General features: G+C 43.2%; 1 protein-coding gene across 1 annotated transcript; it reads left to right on the top strand.

The window, feature by feature from the left end:
* Window positions 1-5,959: 5,959 nt before the first annotated feature.
* On the top strand, window positions 5,960-6,805 carry LOC104417121. Its single transcript, XM_010028441.2, has one exon. The coding sequence runs from the start codon at window positions 5,960-5,962 to the stop codon at window positions 6,803-6,805; it is 846 nt and encodes a 281-aa protein (XP_010026743.2).
* The last annotated feature ends 9,181 nt before the right edge of the window (window positions 6,806-15,986 follow it).

The following is a 15,986-nucleotide window of genomic DNA, read 5'->3' as shown; positions in this document are numbered from 1 at the left end:
ATGATATAAAGCATTAATTCTTGGACTGAGTTGGGGGAAAATTTAGCTATAAATTGACAAGGTCGTCAATATGGATTGGAACGGATTGGAATACAAGTTATTATTAAACACGTGAGTTATTGTTGACAATCATAAAAAATATTATCGATATCAATGCATCAATGATCATTAATCAATTATCAATATACAACGATGTATGATTGGTGATTGTCGACAAAGATATCAATTAAAAGGGACAATGGATTACTGATTGAAACACAAATAGAAGGTTGGATACTTAGAAGGCGCCGGGATGCAATTATGAAATTTGGAATTTAAAATCATTGGCGAGCAAAGCTACAAAGGCCAGTAAATCGTGAAGCAAGAATGGACGAGGCGACATATATGGACACAAAGGATCAAAATGCAACTTTAAAAGGGAAACCACTTGAAAATATGATCATGGCATCATGAGAGCATGGGCACAAGATTCACAAACAAGATTCTTGGAGATGTGATGATATATGGTTATAATTTTGTAGGAGAATTTTTCCTAGATGATTATTGTGTGAACACTATAAATACTAACGTTTCTATATTGGGGACCTTCTACGCACCAACAAAAATACATATTAGCTTTCAATGATCTTTACATTCTTTTATGGTGGTTATAGTTTTCAGACTCGCATCTTTGATTAAATTCTAGCGTGTTTCTTAGTTGTAGTTTTCAAATTCATGCCGTTGCTTAAATTCTGGCATGTTTCTTTTAACATGGGAGCCTCATCATCGATTATATTTCAGCATCGCATCTTCACGTTCTCGAGTTTTGTCATTGATTAAATTTCGACAGAGTTAACATATATTTTGGTTCCGTTTGGAGCACTTATGTCCTCAGATTTTGTCATCGATTAAATTCCAACATAATTTGTATATGTTTGGTTCTATTTGAAGTAAAGTTATAATTTCTCTCATCTACCTATGATATTTCCTATCTAGAGTCGTCATTGAACCTATCTCCTCTAGTAAAATTGAAGAGCACTTTTTGATGAAAGATATTTTGTCATAGAGTCAAATTCCAAAGAAATAATTGTCATGATAATTTGCATAAAATTAATGAAGATAAAGTATTGAAGCAATCAAATTTCTTTGAACTGTATAATATATTATTGATCTGTGGGGACAGACTTAACTGCCCTTTCCAACTTATCCCAATATTCCATTTGGTACTTCTATGATGTATAAGGAATAACATGTTGTCTAGGGCCACTTTTAACTCTCGGTGCACATCAACATCATTTATCATCCACAGGCTGTTTGTGATGGTGTTATTGGCTGAAATATATATGGAGGCGTTGAGAAGGTTAATGCCACTCAATTGATACTGCTTGGTGGCAAATCTATCTATAGTGTGTTGGCACAAAGGAATATCCATCATTGGCCGATCTCGTGCATGTGAGCTGAGTTCATGTATGCTCTAAGATTAGCCATTTCAAAGAAATGCGTTACCACAATAGGTGTGTAATCATCCACATCATTCCAATCATACCAGTATGCTTGAATCAACTTGTGTATGGAGTATCACAACAATCGTTACGATGAGTCCATGCCCTCTTAACTTTGTTCAGGTTGTATGTGAAACTTGACTTAACTGTCGAGGATGACAAAAGAGCACGGTGGATTTGAATACCTTGGTTTCTCCTAGATTGAGAGAAGGAATGTAAAATGTCTCATAAATAGAGAAAGTTTTCTTTCGAACCTTTGTGCTTTCACATTGATTGAAAATTCCATTCATCAGAAGTTCAAATCAGTGTAGTGAGGTTCTATCTAGTCGTTTTCTTAAATTTCCCCATAACATGACTAGGAATTATAGTAGTGAAGAAACAAGCCAAAATGCACGCATGGGTACTGTTCATCGCCTCTCTTCCTATGGGGATTTGAACTGAATCTCGCCGGCTTCATCTGCTCGATCCGGCCGATCCAGACCTCCGATTGGCGTGAAAATTGGGGGTTCAGCTCCTCTGGGAAGGCCCTCGCTCCTCACCGAACGGATTCGAGTCTCTTCATCTCTGCGGCGAGATCTGAGCAGCCTCTCCACGAGAATCGCCCTGCTGCTGCGCTGCTCGGCCCCTTGAGGTGCGGTGCTGGTGCGGTGCTGGTGCGGCTCGGGTCTGCTAGCAGAGGTTCGCAAGCATCCCAGCACCCTCAGGTAAGCCTTCCTCGACTCTGCTCCTGAACGATTGCTGGTGCTCCCCTGTCCCGACCCTGCTGTGCCGCGCCCTGCACCGAACTGCTGCGTTGCTCGACCCTTGAGGAGCAGTGCTGGTGCGTCTCGGGCCTGCTAGCAGCGGGAGGAGGGCGTCAGGTAAGCTGCCTTGCTCTTGAACGAACTGTTGGTCCATCCACCCTGCCCCGTCCTTGCTGCTTCCGACCAACCCGAGAGGTGTGAGGCGTCCGACCGGTTAATCTCTCGCTCTCTAGATGGCTGCTGTGTAGAGGTCTGGGTTTAGCTGGCTGGGTAATGTTATGGCTGCTCCAATGGCTGTGGGTGGTGAGCCGAGTAATACGGCACAATTGAGAGATGAATCGGAGAGGACTTCTAGCCCCCTCAATCGAGACAAGGAGGCCCGGGCCTCCATGCTCACGGGCAAGGCTCCTGCACTAGCAGAGACCTCAAACCGTGGTCCCAAAGATGTAGGCCGGGATAGGCGCTCAAGAGGACGAAGTAGAGCGAGGTCGGCTTCCAAACGGCCCCAAGCCTCACAAAAGCAAGTGAGAAAACCAGACGCCCCGGCTCTTCGGACATGGGCAAATGTTGCGAAACTTGCAGGGAAAGGGTATGACCTTACCTTTGTTCCTCCCTCGTTTGAGGATGATATCCCTGTGGTGGATCTTCCTGAAGAAGTGTTAGATGCGGTGGATCCCAAATGGCATGAGTGTCTGGTTAGGTATTATGTAGAAAAGAGTTTGCCGTTCCAGCTCACGGAGAACTCGCTCAAGCTATGTTGGGGACCGAAGCTTGTTGAGGTTTTCGCCGATGACCAGGGTTTCTTTTTCTTCCGCATCCCTGACCCCGAGTTCCAAAGGAAGATTTCGGAAGAAGGTCATATAACGGTTGCAAGGGTTGCACTTGTTTTGCAACAATGGAAGCCGCTCCTAGAGTTGAAGAGGGAGAAGCAAACCACGGTGCCAGTGTGGATTCGCTTGAAGAACCTACCTCTTGACCTATGGACAGACCCAGCAATTAGCGCCATCGCGAGCACCATTGGCAAGCCGTTATTTGTTGATCAACACACGGAGCAATCTCAAAGGATCTCTTTTGCAAGAGTTTGTGTGGAGATTCAAGTAAACAAGCGAGGTTCTACTTGACCAAGGTAAGACTAAACGGAGTTGTTCGGTCGATTGCCATCGAGTATGAGTGGAAGCCAGCGGAATGCTTGAAGTGTGGCTCCTTTGGGCACAATTGTGCAGCCTCTTTGACTGGTCGGAAGGCGGTGCAAGGCCAGAAGCAAGTTCAGCCCATCCCCCCCCCCATCAGTGGAGGCCCGCCCCTCTGAGACTTCACCGATGCTGGTGGTAGATCTGAATGAGGCTGAATTTGGATGGAAACAAGTCAAGGGGAAGAAGAACAAATCTCCCCCCCCCAAGGAGACATATTTAGACCATCCGGCCAGCTCTGGAGAAGAGGAACCATCTCTCAAGCAGACAGCAGCAGCTCTTAAAAGCTTGCCATCAACCTCTACCCGGAGGGCTCAGAGTGGGCTTCAAGCACTAATCAGGGTGGATGACCACACCTCGACAATGGAGGAAGATCCCATTAGCCATCCAGATGCGGGCCTGGGGAGTGGAGCGGAGTTGAATGAGTCTGTCAACCACCTTAGCTCAGATGATGATCTTCTCTCGCCTTGTCAATCGCCGAAGGCCCCTCCAGGTCTATCGCCGAAGGCTCCTCCAACGAGAAACAGGGAGGAGAATACCCACGACAAGCCCCCGGTGCTTCCCCCAGACCCACCTCCTCCATCGGCTCGAACGGCTCCCACTCCGAGCCGTCACAAGCCACCGAAAAGGAGGTAACCCTTCCTCGTTTCCTCTTTTGTACATATGTATATAGGATGCTGGAATATTAGAGGTATGGTTGATTCGACTAGGCAAGCGGAGATTCGTAGTTTTATTACTTCGAACCACTTGTGCTGTGTTGGTTTGGTGGAAACTAAGGTGCCACAGGATCGCTTTAACTCCATATCCGAAGCTCTATTGAGAGGTTGGTGTTGGACTGCAAACTATGACTTTTTCCCCAGGGGTAGAATTTGGGTCGGATGGGACCCCGTGAGAGTCAAGTTTGAAGCCTTCTCTCTTACCAAGCAGGCAATTCATGGGAACCTTGAGAGCCTAGACTCTGTGGTGGCTTGCTATGTTTCTTTTATTTATGGAGATCACTCTTTTTCGCTGAGGAGACCGCTGTGGGAAGACATCATCATGAAAAGCACCCATCTCCGAGACACTCCTTGGCTTGTCTTGGGGGACTTCAATGCTATTAAGGATCCATCGGACCGGGTCGGTGGCTCCGAAGATTGGCTCCCTTGTTTTAATGAGTTTGGACAGTGCTTGGAGCAAGCTGAGCTGGAAGACTTGAGGTTCGTTGGTTTTAGATACACTTGGACTACGTCTTCAGGGCATTCTAGGAAAGCAAGGAAGATTGACAGGGTTCTAGTGAATGCCAAGTGGAGCTTGGATCTATCTTACTCAGAAGCCTCCTTCCTTGCTCCTGGAATCTCGGACCACTCGCCTATGGTGGTGAAGGTACTTAATCCGACTCATCGAAGGAAGCCCTTCAAGTTCTTCGACTTCTGGATGAAGCACCCGGAGTTCAATGAAATTGTCTCACAAGTGTGGGATGCGCCGGGGAGTGGTGTCCCTATGTATAAGCTTGTCTCTAAACTCAAGGCTCTCAAATATCGGCTCAAGCAGCTCAACAGATTCCTTCTCTAATATATCTGCTAGAACTCTTGATGCGCGGAAGATGATGGAGGCCACTCAAGCGAATTACAGCTAAATCCCTTCTCTCGCTAACCTTGCCGAGGTGGAGAAAAGCCAAAGGTGTATCTTTGCGAGTTGCGCTCCTCGGAGGAGTCCTTCTTCAGGCAAAAGTCCAGGGTCAGATGGCTCAGGGAGGGAGACCGAAATACCAAATTCTTCCATCAATATGTCAACAAAAGACAGTTGAGGAACAGAGTCCTCTCCGTCCTCGACTCTTCGGGGAACATAGTGACGGAGCCACGGCTGGTGCAACAAAGGTTTGTAGAGTTCTTTGAGGACCTCTTGATGCCGCAAGGGGAGATTATTAGACCTTCGCTAGAGGACTTGAGGGAGGTTATTCAACATCCACTTTCGGTTGATCAGGCTGCACTTCTTGCTCAACCAGTTACAGAGATGGAGATCCGGAACACTATCTTCTCTTTGCCTAAGGGAAAGGCTCCTGGGCCGGATGGCTTCACAGCGGAGTTTTTCAAAGAAAACTGGGACACGGTTGGTCCTTTATTAACGACTGCAGTGTTGGATTTCTTCAACTCCGTTAAACTCTTGAGGGAGGTTAACAATACCATCTTGGTAATGGTTCCGAAAGTGCTCAACGCCACTTCTGTGGAGGATTATAGGCCTATCGCCTGCTGCAACACTATCTACAAGTGTATTACAAAGGTGCTAGCTAATCGGGTGGCCCTAACTTTGAAGAACACGATAGGCCCTTTTCAGACTAGTTTGCCTTCCAAAGGATGAAGGAGGGCTAGGTGTTAGGAGGCTCCAAGATTGCAATAAAGCTTCCATGCTAAAGCATATTTGGATCTTGTTTTCCGACAAGGAAGCGCTATGGTGTAGATGGGTCCACTCCACGTTCTTAAAAAACAAGAATTTTTGGGTTGCTAGGAAGCCAACATCTGGATCCTGAGCCTGGAAGAGCTTGTTGACCCTAAGAAGGAATTTCAGGATGGCATTCTACTGGAAAATTGGCGATGGCCAAACAACCTCTCTGTGGTTTGACAACTGGCACCCTAGAGGGCCCTTGAACCTGTTCTTCTCAGATTCTCTTATCTATAGCTCAGGGCTCTCTAGACAAGCTTGTGTTGCTGACCTCTTCTCATATGCTGGCCAAGCTCTCAGGTTGGTGCTTCAATCGTGGGGGCAACCTCTTCCGATCCTGACGAATGACCCGGATCGTTGCTGTTGGCGAGAAAGCTCTTCGGGCCAATTCACTATGGCATCGGCGTGGAACTTCATCAGGAAGAAGAGGACGCAGGTCCACTGGTACTCCTTCGTATGGGACAACGCCATAGTGCCTCGATATCAACTCAATCTTTGGCTCATGGCCAAGCGTAGGCTTCCAACCCAGGACCTCCTTCTGGCCTATGGTATAATTGGGAATGCTGCCCGTGCGTTTTGCAAGAATGTGCCTGACTCTCTTGACCACTTGTTTTTTGACTGCTATGTCACGGCTAGCGTTGCTTTCTTTTGGGCGTCCAGATGCAATTTACCCCGGCGCAACAGAGGTTGGGGGGAGAATTTCAGATGGGCAACTACCTATTTGATGGGGAAAGATTTCTATAAGTGCATAGCCCGTTTTTCCTTTGGCGCGTTGTGTCACATCATTTGGAAAAATAGGAATGACATCATCTTTAGAGACCAGCCTCTCTCAATTCCGGCCATCAAGAACCACCTCTTCAAAGTGGTCCGAGACAAGGCTATCACCTTCAGGAACGTCGAAGACAATTTCATAAACAGAAGGCTGCAGAGAAGTTGGAGCCTAGACCCGATTATTTTCAATGGGGACCCGTAGGTCCTTGATCTGACGCTGGCCTCCTCTTTGCTTTTGTCTCTGTTTGATAGCCGGTCGAGCTAGCCGTGCTTAGTTTGGCCTTGTTGTTGTAGTTGTTGTGCCGCCTCTGCGGCTTTTGCATCTCGTCACCCTTCCACTTCTTTTGTTACTACATTTGGAGTGCAAGTTACTGGTGTCGAGATCTTTTTGTACATTTGGCTCTTCTTAATATATTTCTTACCTTTTACCAAAAAAAAAAAATTATAGTAGTGAATCAAGGACGTATCAAGTAAACGTCCACCTCTGCTCTTATTTTATCGCAAAATCATTGATTGGTCGTGCTCGCCAACTTTGTTGAATCGTGCGATACATACGAAGAAGAAAAAGTCAATAGTTTCTGCACATGGATGGTGATCACCACCAACTTCCCTTGGAACAAATCCTAACCTCTCCGGTCAAAGCACAGAACACCGCAACGCCGGGTCCTCGGTCATCAAGCTCGATCCAAACGCCAGCTTCATCGCTCAAGAGGGGGGTGTTGTCTGTCCGAACCGAGTCGTTGTTACATGAAGATCGTGAGTAGTCCGATGATCGCTCCTTCGCGTTATGACAACTTCAATGAATGGGTATTGCCACAAGAGGGATAACATGGAATGCAAGCCAAGTCAACGAAGGGAGAAAAACAAAAGATTAACGAGTCGATTAGATCTCCAAATCTGGTGAACAACCTGTCACGAGCCAAGAAGCTCTTAAGATGTCAAAATCAACCCCGATCAACAACTCGTGAAAGATAATATTACTTACTCTCTGTATCCACTTTCTCTGCTTCCTCCTATCTCTATATATACAAGCGCCCTCGCCAAGACAGAGCTGCCAATTCAGGACCTCCCATTGGGCCTCTCTTCTCCAATCCTGTGACAAAAATTAGAAATGGCAACTCTCCGATCATTGACTTGCTTCGTCGTAGCGGCGTTGCTGATCGAACTAGCCGCGGCAGCTAGCTACACGGTCGGAGGCCCGAACAGCGGGTGGGACACGGCTACCAATGTCCAGACCTGGGCATCATTCAGAAGTTCTTAGCAGGAGATACTCTGGGTGAGTAAATATCCCAATGCTCCACTTGGGATGATCGGCATTCTTGATTGTATCTCAAGGGTTTTACTTGTGACTTTTTATTCAACTTGTGGTAACATTTGCAGATACCTTTATTCTTTCTAGAAGTGTGAAGTACTTGAGAAACAATGCCATTCAAAATTGGGATATTACGGACGTCCATGATTTGATTCTCTATAGAAAGAAACAAACATATACGATAGCCCATCATGCTATTTTTAGGGGGAACCCAATATATTTTGTATTCACTTCTACAAATAGACTTTTTATTTGAGTTTCAATGCCATCACGGGTAGATCATGTTGAATCTTGCGGAAACGTGGTACAAATATAACTCATGAAATATGACTTTCACTATTACAATATTTCTTGACAACACATACAATACTCGGACAACTCTATACAATTTCTCTCACACTCGCATACTTAGCACACGACACACTCTCAAGACCCCTGCACACACACCCACTCACTCTTTATCTCTCTACGCTTACACTACACACACCTCATGCATGCACTCCATACCACTACACTCGCACACACAAGAGGCAAGAACCCCTATTTATAGGAGGCAAAGTCGGCACGTTCACCGACTTCCCTCGCCAAATATCTCTTCTTCTTATTATTTTATTGCTATCTCTTCTTCCTATTATTTTATTGCAAGTTGTTGACCCATTTGTCAACAATTGAGGCTTCTCTTTGGACAAGAAAATTGGCTGTAGATTACGGTTGAGGAATTGTCTGGAGAGAGAGAGAGAGAAATTTGGAGGAGTAAAGAGAGAGAGAGAGGTCTGGAGAACTCCAGAGAGAGAGAGAGGCGGTGCTTTTTCTAACACTCCCCCTCACCAACTACTCTCTCTTAATTTAGATATAGTAGCCATGCCGATATTGCTTTTGGACTCTTCAACTATCTTCCTCCATTCAGCATATTGTGAAGCTTCCTCATATGTGGATGGCTCTATGGCTCCATCTTCAATTGTTTCTCTTGCTGTGACTTTCCATCGGACTTTTTGAAGCTTGGGTTTCTGCGGTGTCAATTCAACTTGTGCTTTAGTCTCCTTTTCCTTCATTTCACTCAATTTGGTCTCTGTATTCAACATATCTCCTCTAAGAATTTTGAGATTGGAACTCATCCGATCAACCCTCTTATTCGTGACTTTCATTTCATGCTTCAACCGATTCAATCCCATCCGAAGCACTTCAATGTAGACCTCTTGGTCCTTTTCCTCATAAAATTTCTTCCCCTTGATCTTATTCCACCGATCCTTGCACCACAAGATGTAGGGTGTAGATGGCCTCCTTTTCTCAAAGAAACCTTTCTTTTTCTCCTTGTCTCTCTCAGTATGACCAATTGGGAATATCATAGCGGGCTTGAGGTCCTGAAGCTTTTGCAACTTCTTAAACTCACATCGGAACTTCTCTAGCTCCCTTTCTTTTGCCTTGAGCTCTCAATCCTTCTGCCTTATCATCTCATCCCTTTTCTTCAACATATTCTCCATCCTTGCCTTCTCAACTTTTAGCTTCCTTATCATCTCCTACATCTCTTGCAGTTTCTTTTCACGACTGCTTGTTGGTGTTGTTAGTTGATTCCTTGAATTCTCCCTTGGCTTGCTCTTATTCGGGGTCGTGATAGAACCTGTCGAATTATCCAACTCAATTATACAAGCGATTGCAAGCTCTTCTCATTCCTTCACTGCAATAGGCGCTTGAAAGTCCCATTCTTCTTCGCTTTCAATCTCCTTCTTGCAAGAAGTGACGACATTTCCTTCTTCCCGCCTGTACCAACAGAATATGGCAATATATCCTACCTTGCCACAAACGTAGCACCATTTGCTACGACTTTTGTTGCTCTTGTCTTCATCGTCATTGTCGTCGCGATCTTGACGAGCTCCCCCTAGCTGATAACCCTTCTCATCTAGTTGCCTCCGCCAATCTTCATGACTTTTCCATGGTTTGCCATCTCTTGCACCTGCTCTATTTCTATTATGTCCCTTGAACCCTATTTTATTACTAAAGAGGGCACTTTCATCCTCTTTAATTGTGACCTTAGGGATTTGTTTATCTAAGGCCTCTTGATTGGCCAATATATTTTTCAACTCTGTTAGAGTTGGCTCATTTGCCCATCCACGGGTTGCCATAACAATACCGTTATACTCTAGTCTTAACCCGTGAATTATTATTCTTCTCATTCTTGTCTCAAAGATGGCATTCTGAGGATCTAATTTTGAAATTTCTTCGCAAATAGATTTAACTTTAGAAAAGTATTGACTTACCGTCATACTTTGTTGCGAGATTGAAAGGAGCTCGTTCTCCAGGCATTGTAACTTGGCATCATTTGTCCTCACAAATAGCGTCGCCAAATTATCCTAGGCCTCCTTTGGGATCTTCACACTCTTTATGTATTGCAATAATTCATTTTCAACAATCACAGTTAGAATGTAAAGAGCCTTACCTGATTTGACATTCTACTTTATCAAATCACTATCATTTGTGGGTGGTGTGGTGTTGTTGCCGCCAACAATATCCCATAAATCTTGTCCAAGCAAATAATACCGCATGTGGGTACTCCAATTATTATAATTGAAGTTGTTGAGCTTCTCTATGCCGTTTACCGAACTCGAGAAATCTGCCATCGTGACTTGAGTATAATGCCCCGCACTATACCAAGTAAACCTGGTCCTAGACCAACCGACTTCACAATCCTAGATTGTGCACTGGTAGAACTCCTGCATGCTCTGCTCCTTGGCTCGATGATCCTTGACCGCCTGCTCACTTACAATGGTCCCCGACCACTGGTTCACTGTCTTCGCATGGTCTCCGACAACCTGCTTTGATATCACTTGTTGAATCTTGCGGAAACGTGGTACAAATATAACTCACGAAATATGACTTTCACTATTACAATATTTCCTGACACCACATACAATACTCGGACAGCTCTACACAATTTCTCTCACACTCACACGCATACATAGCACACAACACACTCTCAAGACCCCTGCACACACAGCCACTCACTCTTTATCTCTCTACACTTACACTACACGCACCTCACGCAGGCACTCCATACCACCACACACGCACACACAAGAGGCAAGAGCCCCTATTTATAGGAGGTAAAGTCGGCACGTTCACCGACTTCGGTCACCAAATATCTCTTCTTCTTATTATTTTATTGCTATCTCTTCTTCCTATTATTTTATTGCAACTCGTTGACCCATTTGTCAACAATTGCGGCTTCTCTTTGGACAGGAAAATTGCCTGTAAATTACGGCTGAAGAATCGTCTGGAGAGAGAGAGAGAGAGAGAGAGAGAAATCTGGAGAGTAAAGAGAGAGAGGTCTGGAGAACTCCAGAGAGAGAGAGAGGCGGTGCTTTATGGTGTAATGAAATTTCATGATATTTTAAACTATTAATTATTTTAATTGAATGAGGCCACGCTGATCTTCATAACTATACTACAATGTCATAAAACAAAAACAATAGATTCTATAGTACTATTAAAATCCCATTCTATAATTTAAAAAACTCTTCCAGTTGTCCACTCTTAGAAAAAGTTTCTTGTGTTCATAATTGCAGTCCTTACTCCAAACCTATAAGCCGCAGATGATCCCTCTTGAATTAGGGGCGAGACAACAGGCTTTGATTGATTCAACATATTACTGATTCGTATGTCTCTACAAGCGCAAGATACGCTCTACGAAAGAACTACTGTATTCAATAGGAAAATGACACACAATTTATATACGATCTTGTTCGAAATTCAAAATCATATGGGTATTTCACAACTGCGTGATGTGTTTTACTATGCCAGAGATGGAATAGATAATTCTTCGTAGCATAAGAGTTGCCACATGATCAGAAGAAGTTTGACACAATCAGCGACACTTACAAAGAGGACACTAGAAACGTGCATGATTACCTAAAATCACCAACTCTCTAGAATTATAAAATTCCGATTTGCCCAGTAAACGCAATTTACCAGTCAAATGGAGTGTTATCTGCTATTATCTAAGGGGATCCATCCTGGGTCAAGCTCCGATGAACCAATCATCACCAAAATTATAAATTTGTTACATTATTTTATGTGCTAATGTTGGAAATCACTGTATTTAGCAATAACAAATAATCACACAAGAAATATGTTCGTTTCTATTAAAATATTGGGGATCACTTATATATGTGGTTTTTATGCTTTAGATATACATGCAGATCTCCTTCTACCTATGTGCTTAAACTTTTGAGTGGACTTTCTAATATGGTATTAGATTCAATTTCTACTCCAATTTTTTTTTTCATGTGTACAACTCCTAAATCATCAAATTCCTCTTGTTGTAAATTCAGCTTGCATGCGAGAGAAGTGTCAAAGTATCCAACATCGTTTGTTTACAATATTTATATGCTTTTTATAAATATGTGCTCTCTCTTCATCTATCATTTTAAGTTTTTGGATTGAACTCTCAATCAATAAATTCGTCTACACACTCATTGAAGGAGCTTCTAGACTTGACTAATTATTGAAAAATATGTCTGAACCCACAAAGAAAAAATGCATTGAAATATATGCAAGGTGTAACCACGTAATGTCTTCTACAATTTAAAAAAAAAAAAAAAAAGTTCTACAATCATACATGTGAAGAAGAACACAAATAAGTACGAGGTAGTATTTGCTAACTAGTCAAACCTTTCGACCTAAAAAAAAACTAGTCAAACTTCGATGTTTAGTAAACTTTACTTTTCACCATTTGCCTCAGAAGTCTAGCTTATCCGGTAGACCTATTCAAAGATCAACTCTAGAAAGTGGAGCCCCTTAACGGATTTTCTCTCGGCATATTTCTGCAAAATCAACTAAACCTTTTCAAATTGATGCAAATACTACATGGACCTATACAAATTATATATTGGTATACGATAGTACCTTCGTCTCATTCATGCCCCTTCCCCTCTTGCCGTATGAAATGAAGCTATTTCTATTTTTTGTCATAGTAAACTTGCGATAGCATATAAAGTTTATAAGAAATAGGAAGTAAGCCGATTTCCAGTCAAATTAAGTGATGGTTACCTGAAATGCTAGTTGAACACAATCGGAAACACAAATGGTGCTACGTAGGAATGAAGCTAAAGCAAATTATAGTCCAGGTTTGTAGAACAAGAAAAGAAGTGCTTCGCCTGTTAGTTCATCATCTCAAACGTACAAACTTCAACGATTATGAGTCTGAAGACCACAGACCTGTGTGAGTGTATAATTACCCGATATGATCAGATTAAAACCGTCACAAACTTCAACGATTATGACTCCGAAGACCACAGACCTGTGTGAGTCTATAATTACCCGATATAATCAGATTAAAATCGTCACAGTTGATAGAGAACGACGTTACCAAGTAATTACCCCTCGACACTCCTAAGTCCTAACAACATTACAAGACATGTTAAATGTTAATGTTAATTTAAATTGGTCATATTTTGTTATGGCATAGTATCAAACGTCATATAAAACTGCACAAATCAATTTCATGAACCAATCTGACGCCTTTAATGTTACTATTCCTACATACACTATGATGATGATTGCCTTGTCGCATTTTGTTTCTTTGCATATGATACTTATTTCAGAGCTCAAGTTGTGGTCACTGGATGAACCCCAACTAATCAAAGCATTGGCAAATACCAGCCGTATTAAGTGGGAAAAGATAAGAGGAACAGCAATTTATGAGATTTATATTAGTCTAATAATACGATAACATATCATATCAATCAAAAGAAAAAAAACACCATTTACTATAGCGATGCTTTTGTCGACTGGCCACGAGAACCGACATCTTTCCGGAAGGTGAATAATGGATTCATTTCTTTCAAGCTTAATCTAATTTGAATATTGTAGGGCACTTAGTACTGCAATATAAGTAGGCAATAGTACTATTAGAGAGAATGGTAGGGTAATCTAAAAAAGATTACTTATCGTGTATTGAAAATAAGACTGAGTACAGAGAACGAAATTTCTTCATTTGACCTTGAATTAGCTTCGCCATTTTGTCGTGTCTGAAGTTAAAGTCGTATAAGCACGAAAACTGCGGCCTAAGTACGGCCGGCACCGTCTTTTATTAGCTCCTACTCAACCTCCCTCCTCTAGAAAATGGTTGACTTGAGATGAGATTTGAGCTCGTAATTGCCAAGGGGACACGCAACTTTCTTTTTTTCCTCCGTTGCACGCTCGATAAAATCTAGAATCTTGCAGGGTCACCCTCTTGGAATCGGCCAAAGGATATTCTTGCAGCAACAAAAGGAGCATTTGGTAACGCCCTAGTTTATTTATTTTTAAAATTTTTTATTCACGGGAATAAAAATATAATAGAAATCTGTTTATATAGATTTTTATTCTCAGTAATAAATTTGTTTCCAAAAGTAAATTAGGAACAGAAATAAGAAACAAAAAAAAAAAAATTTACTTCTTTGTTCCTGAAAACAACTCAAGAAACAAGTCTTTTCTCTTTTTTTCTTATTCTTTTCTTTGCTTTTCTTTCTTTTTCTCTTTCTCCTCTTCTTCCCCTAGTCGATTGCTTGCCAAATGAGGCTCGACAACCTCGCCGGGTGCCTCACTCAGCCACAGTGAAACTCAACCAATCGACACTAACCTCATGGTGCCCAAGCGAGGCAGAGCCTTGCCGGTGGCTTGGTGAGGTTGCCTCGCCCAGTCAAGGCGAGGTCGAGTCTTTCTTGTCGCGACCTCTTTTTTTCTTTCGGCGCCCACATCGGGGCGAGCGCCTAAGAGGCTAATGGCTCGGCTGAATTTATTAAGCCCAGACTCTCCTAAGTCCACCAATTCACGACTTAATGGTTCAAGTTTTTAACCTGCAAATTAATTTTAAAACGGAGTCGCCACTAATCGGTTTTGGGTGGGTCGATTAGAAACCCAAGCGAAGTATCGGGAGAAATACTCGCTCCTGCGCAACCAGAGAAATTAGGATCGAGGACTTGATTACACTAGTTAATCACTAATGCCCTTTCGGTACCTAATCTTGTTTAAACCCTGAGGTTTTTGGATGTTCGAGGGATTTTCCATGCATTTTGGGAGGAAAAACATTTTTGAGTCATTTTCTAATTTTTTGAACGCAAAAGGGATTTGTTTGGTATTTTTTTGGAAAAATACAAGTCCTTTTGGCTTTTTCTGAATTTTTTGGCTTTTTCATGAATTTTTGGCTTTTTTTGGATTTTTGGCATTTTTTTTGAAAATATGAAATATTTTTTATTTTTTGATTTTTCGGAGAATAAAATATTTTTTAATATATTTTTTAATATTTTTTGGAAAATAAAACATTTTTTAACATTTTAAAACATTTTTCGGTTTTCTGGAAATTAAAATATTTTTTAATATTTTTTTGAAAATAAATTATTTTTTATTTTTCCTTTTTTATTAAAATATTACATAAAATAATAAAAAGCCGACTTGGCCGGATCCGAGGGTTGGGTCCGACCCGGGTCAATGACCCAAAACGCGGGCCCGACTCGATTTTCTCCTTTCTTTTTTATTTATTTATCAAAACGGCCCGATGGCCCGTCGTTTTGGGAGGGATCCAGCCCGACCCGTTGACCCGGCAAAACCCCACCTGGATCCGGCCCGAATTCCAGCGATGACCTAGTTCCCGCGAGGAACCCTACCCAACCCGGCTCCGGCACACGACCCGACTCGCAGCCGCCCCCGGATCGCAAACCCTACCCGATTTTCCTGGTCCGGATCCGCCGCGACCGGGAAAATCGCAAACCCTAGGGTTTGCGAATCCGCGGCGCCAGGGGAGAGATCGAAGCGATACGGCGGCGACGATGGCCACGGCAGTGACGGTGACGACGATGGGAACCACGACGACGGCGACGTCGACAGAATGGGGTTGCGATGGGCGGCGGGAATGACGGCGACGACAGAATTGATCTACGACGGTGGCGGCCACGGCGAGGGGCGGGCACCGATGGCAACGACCGTGGCGGACGACGACGGCGTCAGCGAGGCTTGGGCTCAGTTGATCTGATCGGGGCTCTCTCTCTCAGGCTCGGGCTCGCTCTTTGAGCTTCGGAGGAGAGGCAGCTCGTGGGGG

The sequence above is a fragment of the Eucalyptus grandis genome, chromosome 8 (assembly GCF_016545825.1).
Source record: "Eucalyptus grandis isolate ANBG69807.140 chromosome 8, ASM1654582v1, whole genome shotgun sequence".
Classification (NCBI taxonomy): Eukaryota; Viridiplantae; Streptophyta; class Magnoliopsida; order Myrtales; family Myrtaceae; genus Eucalyptus; species Eucalyptus grandis.
This window is presented reverse-complemented; position numbering and strand designations above follow the sequence as displayed.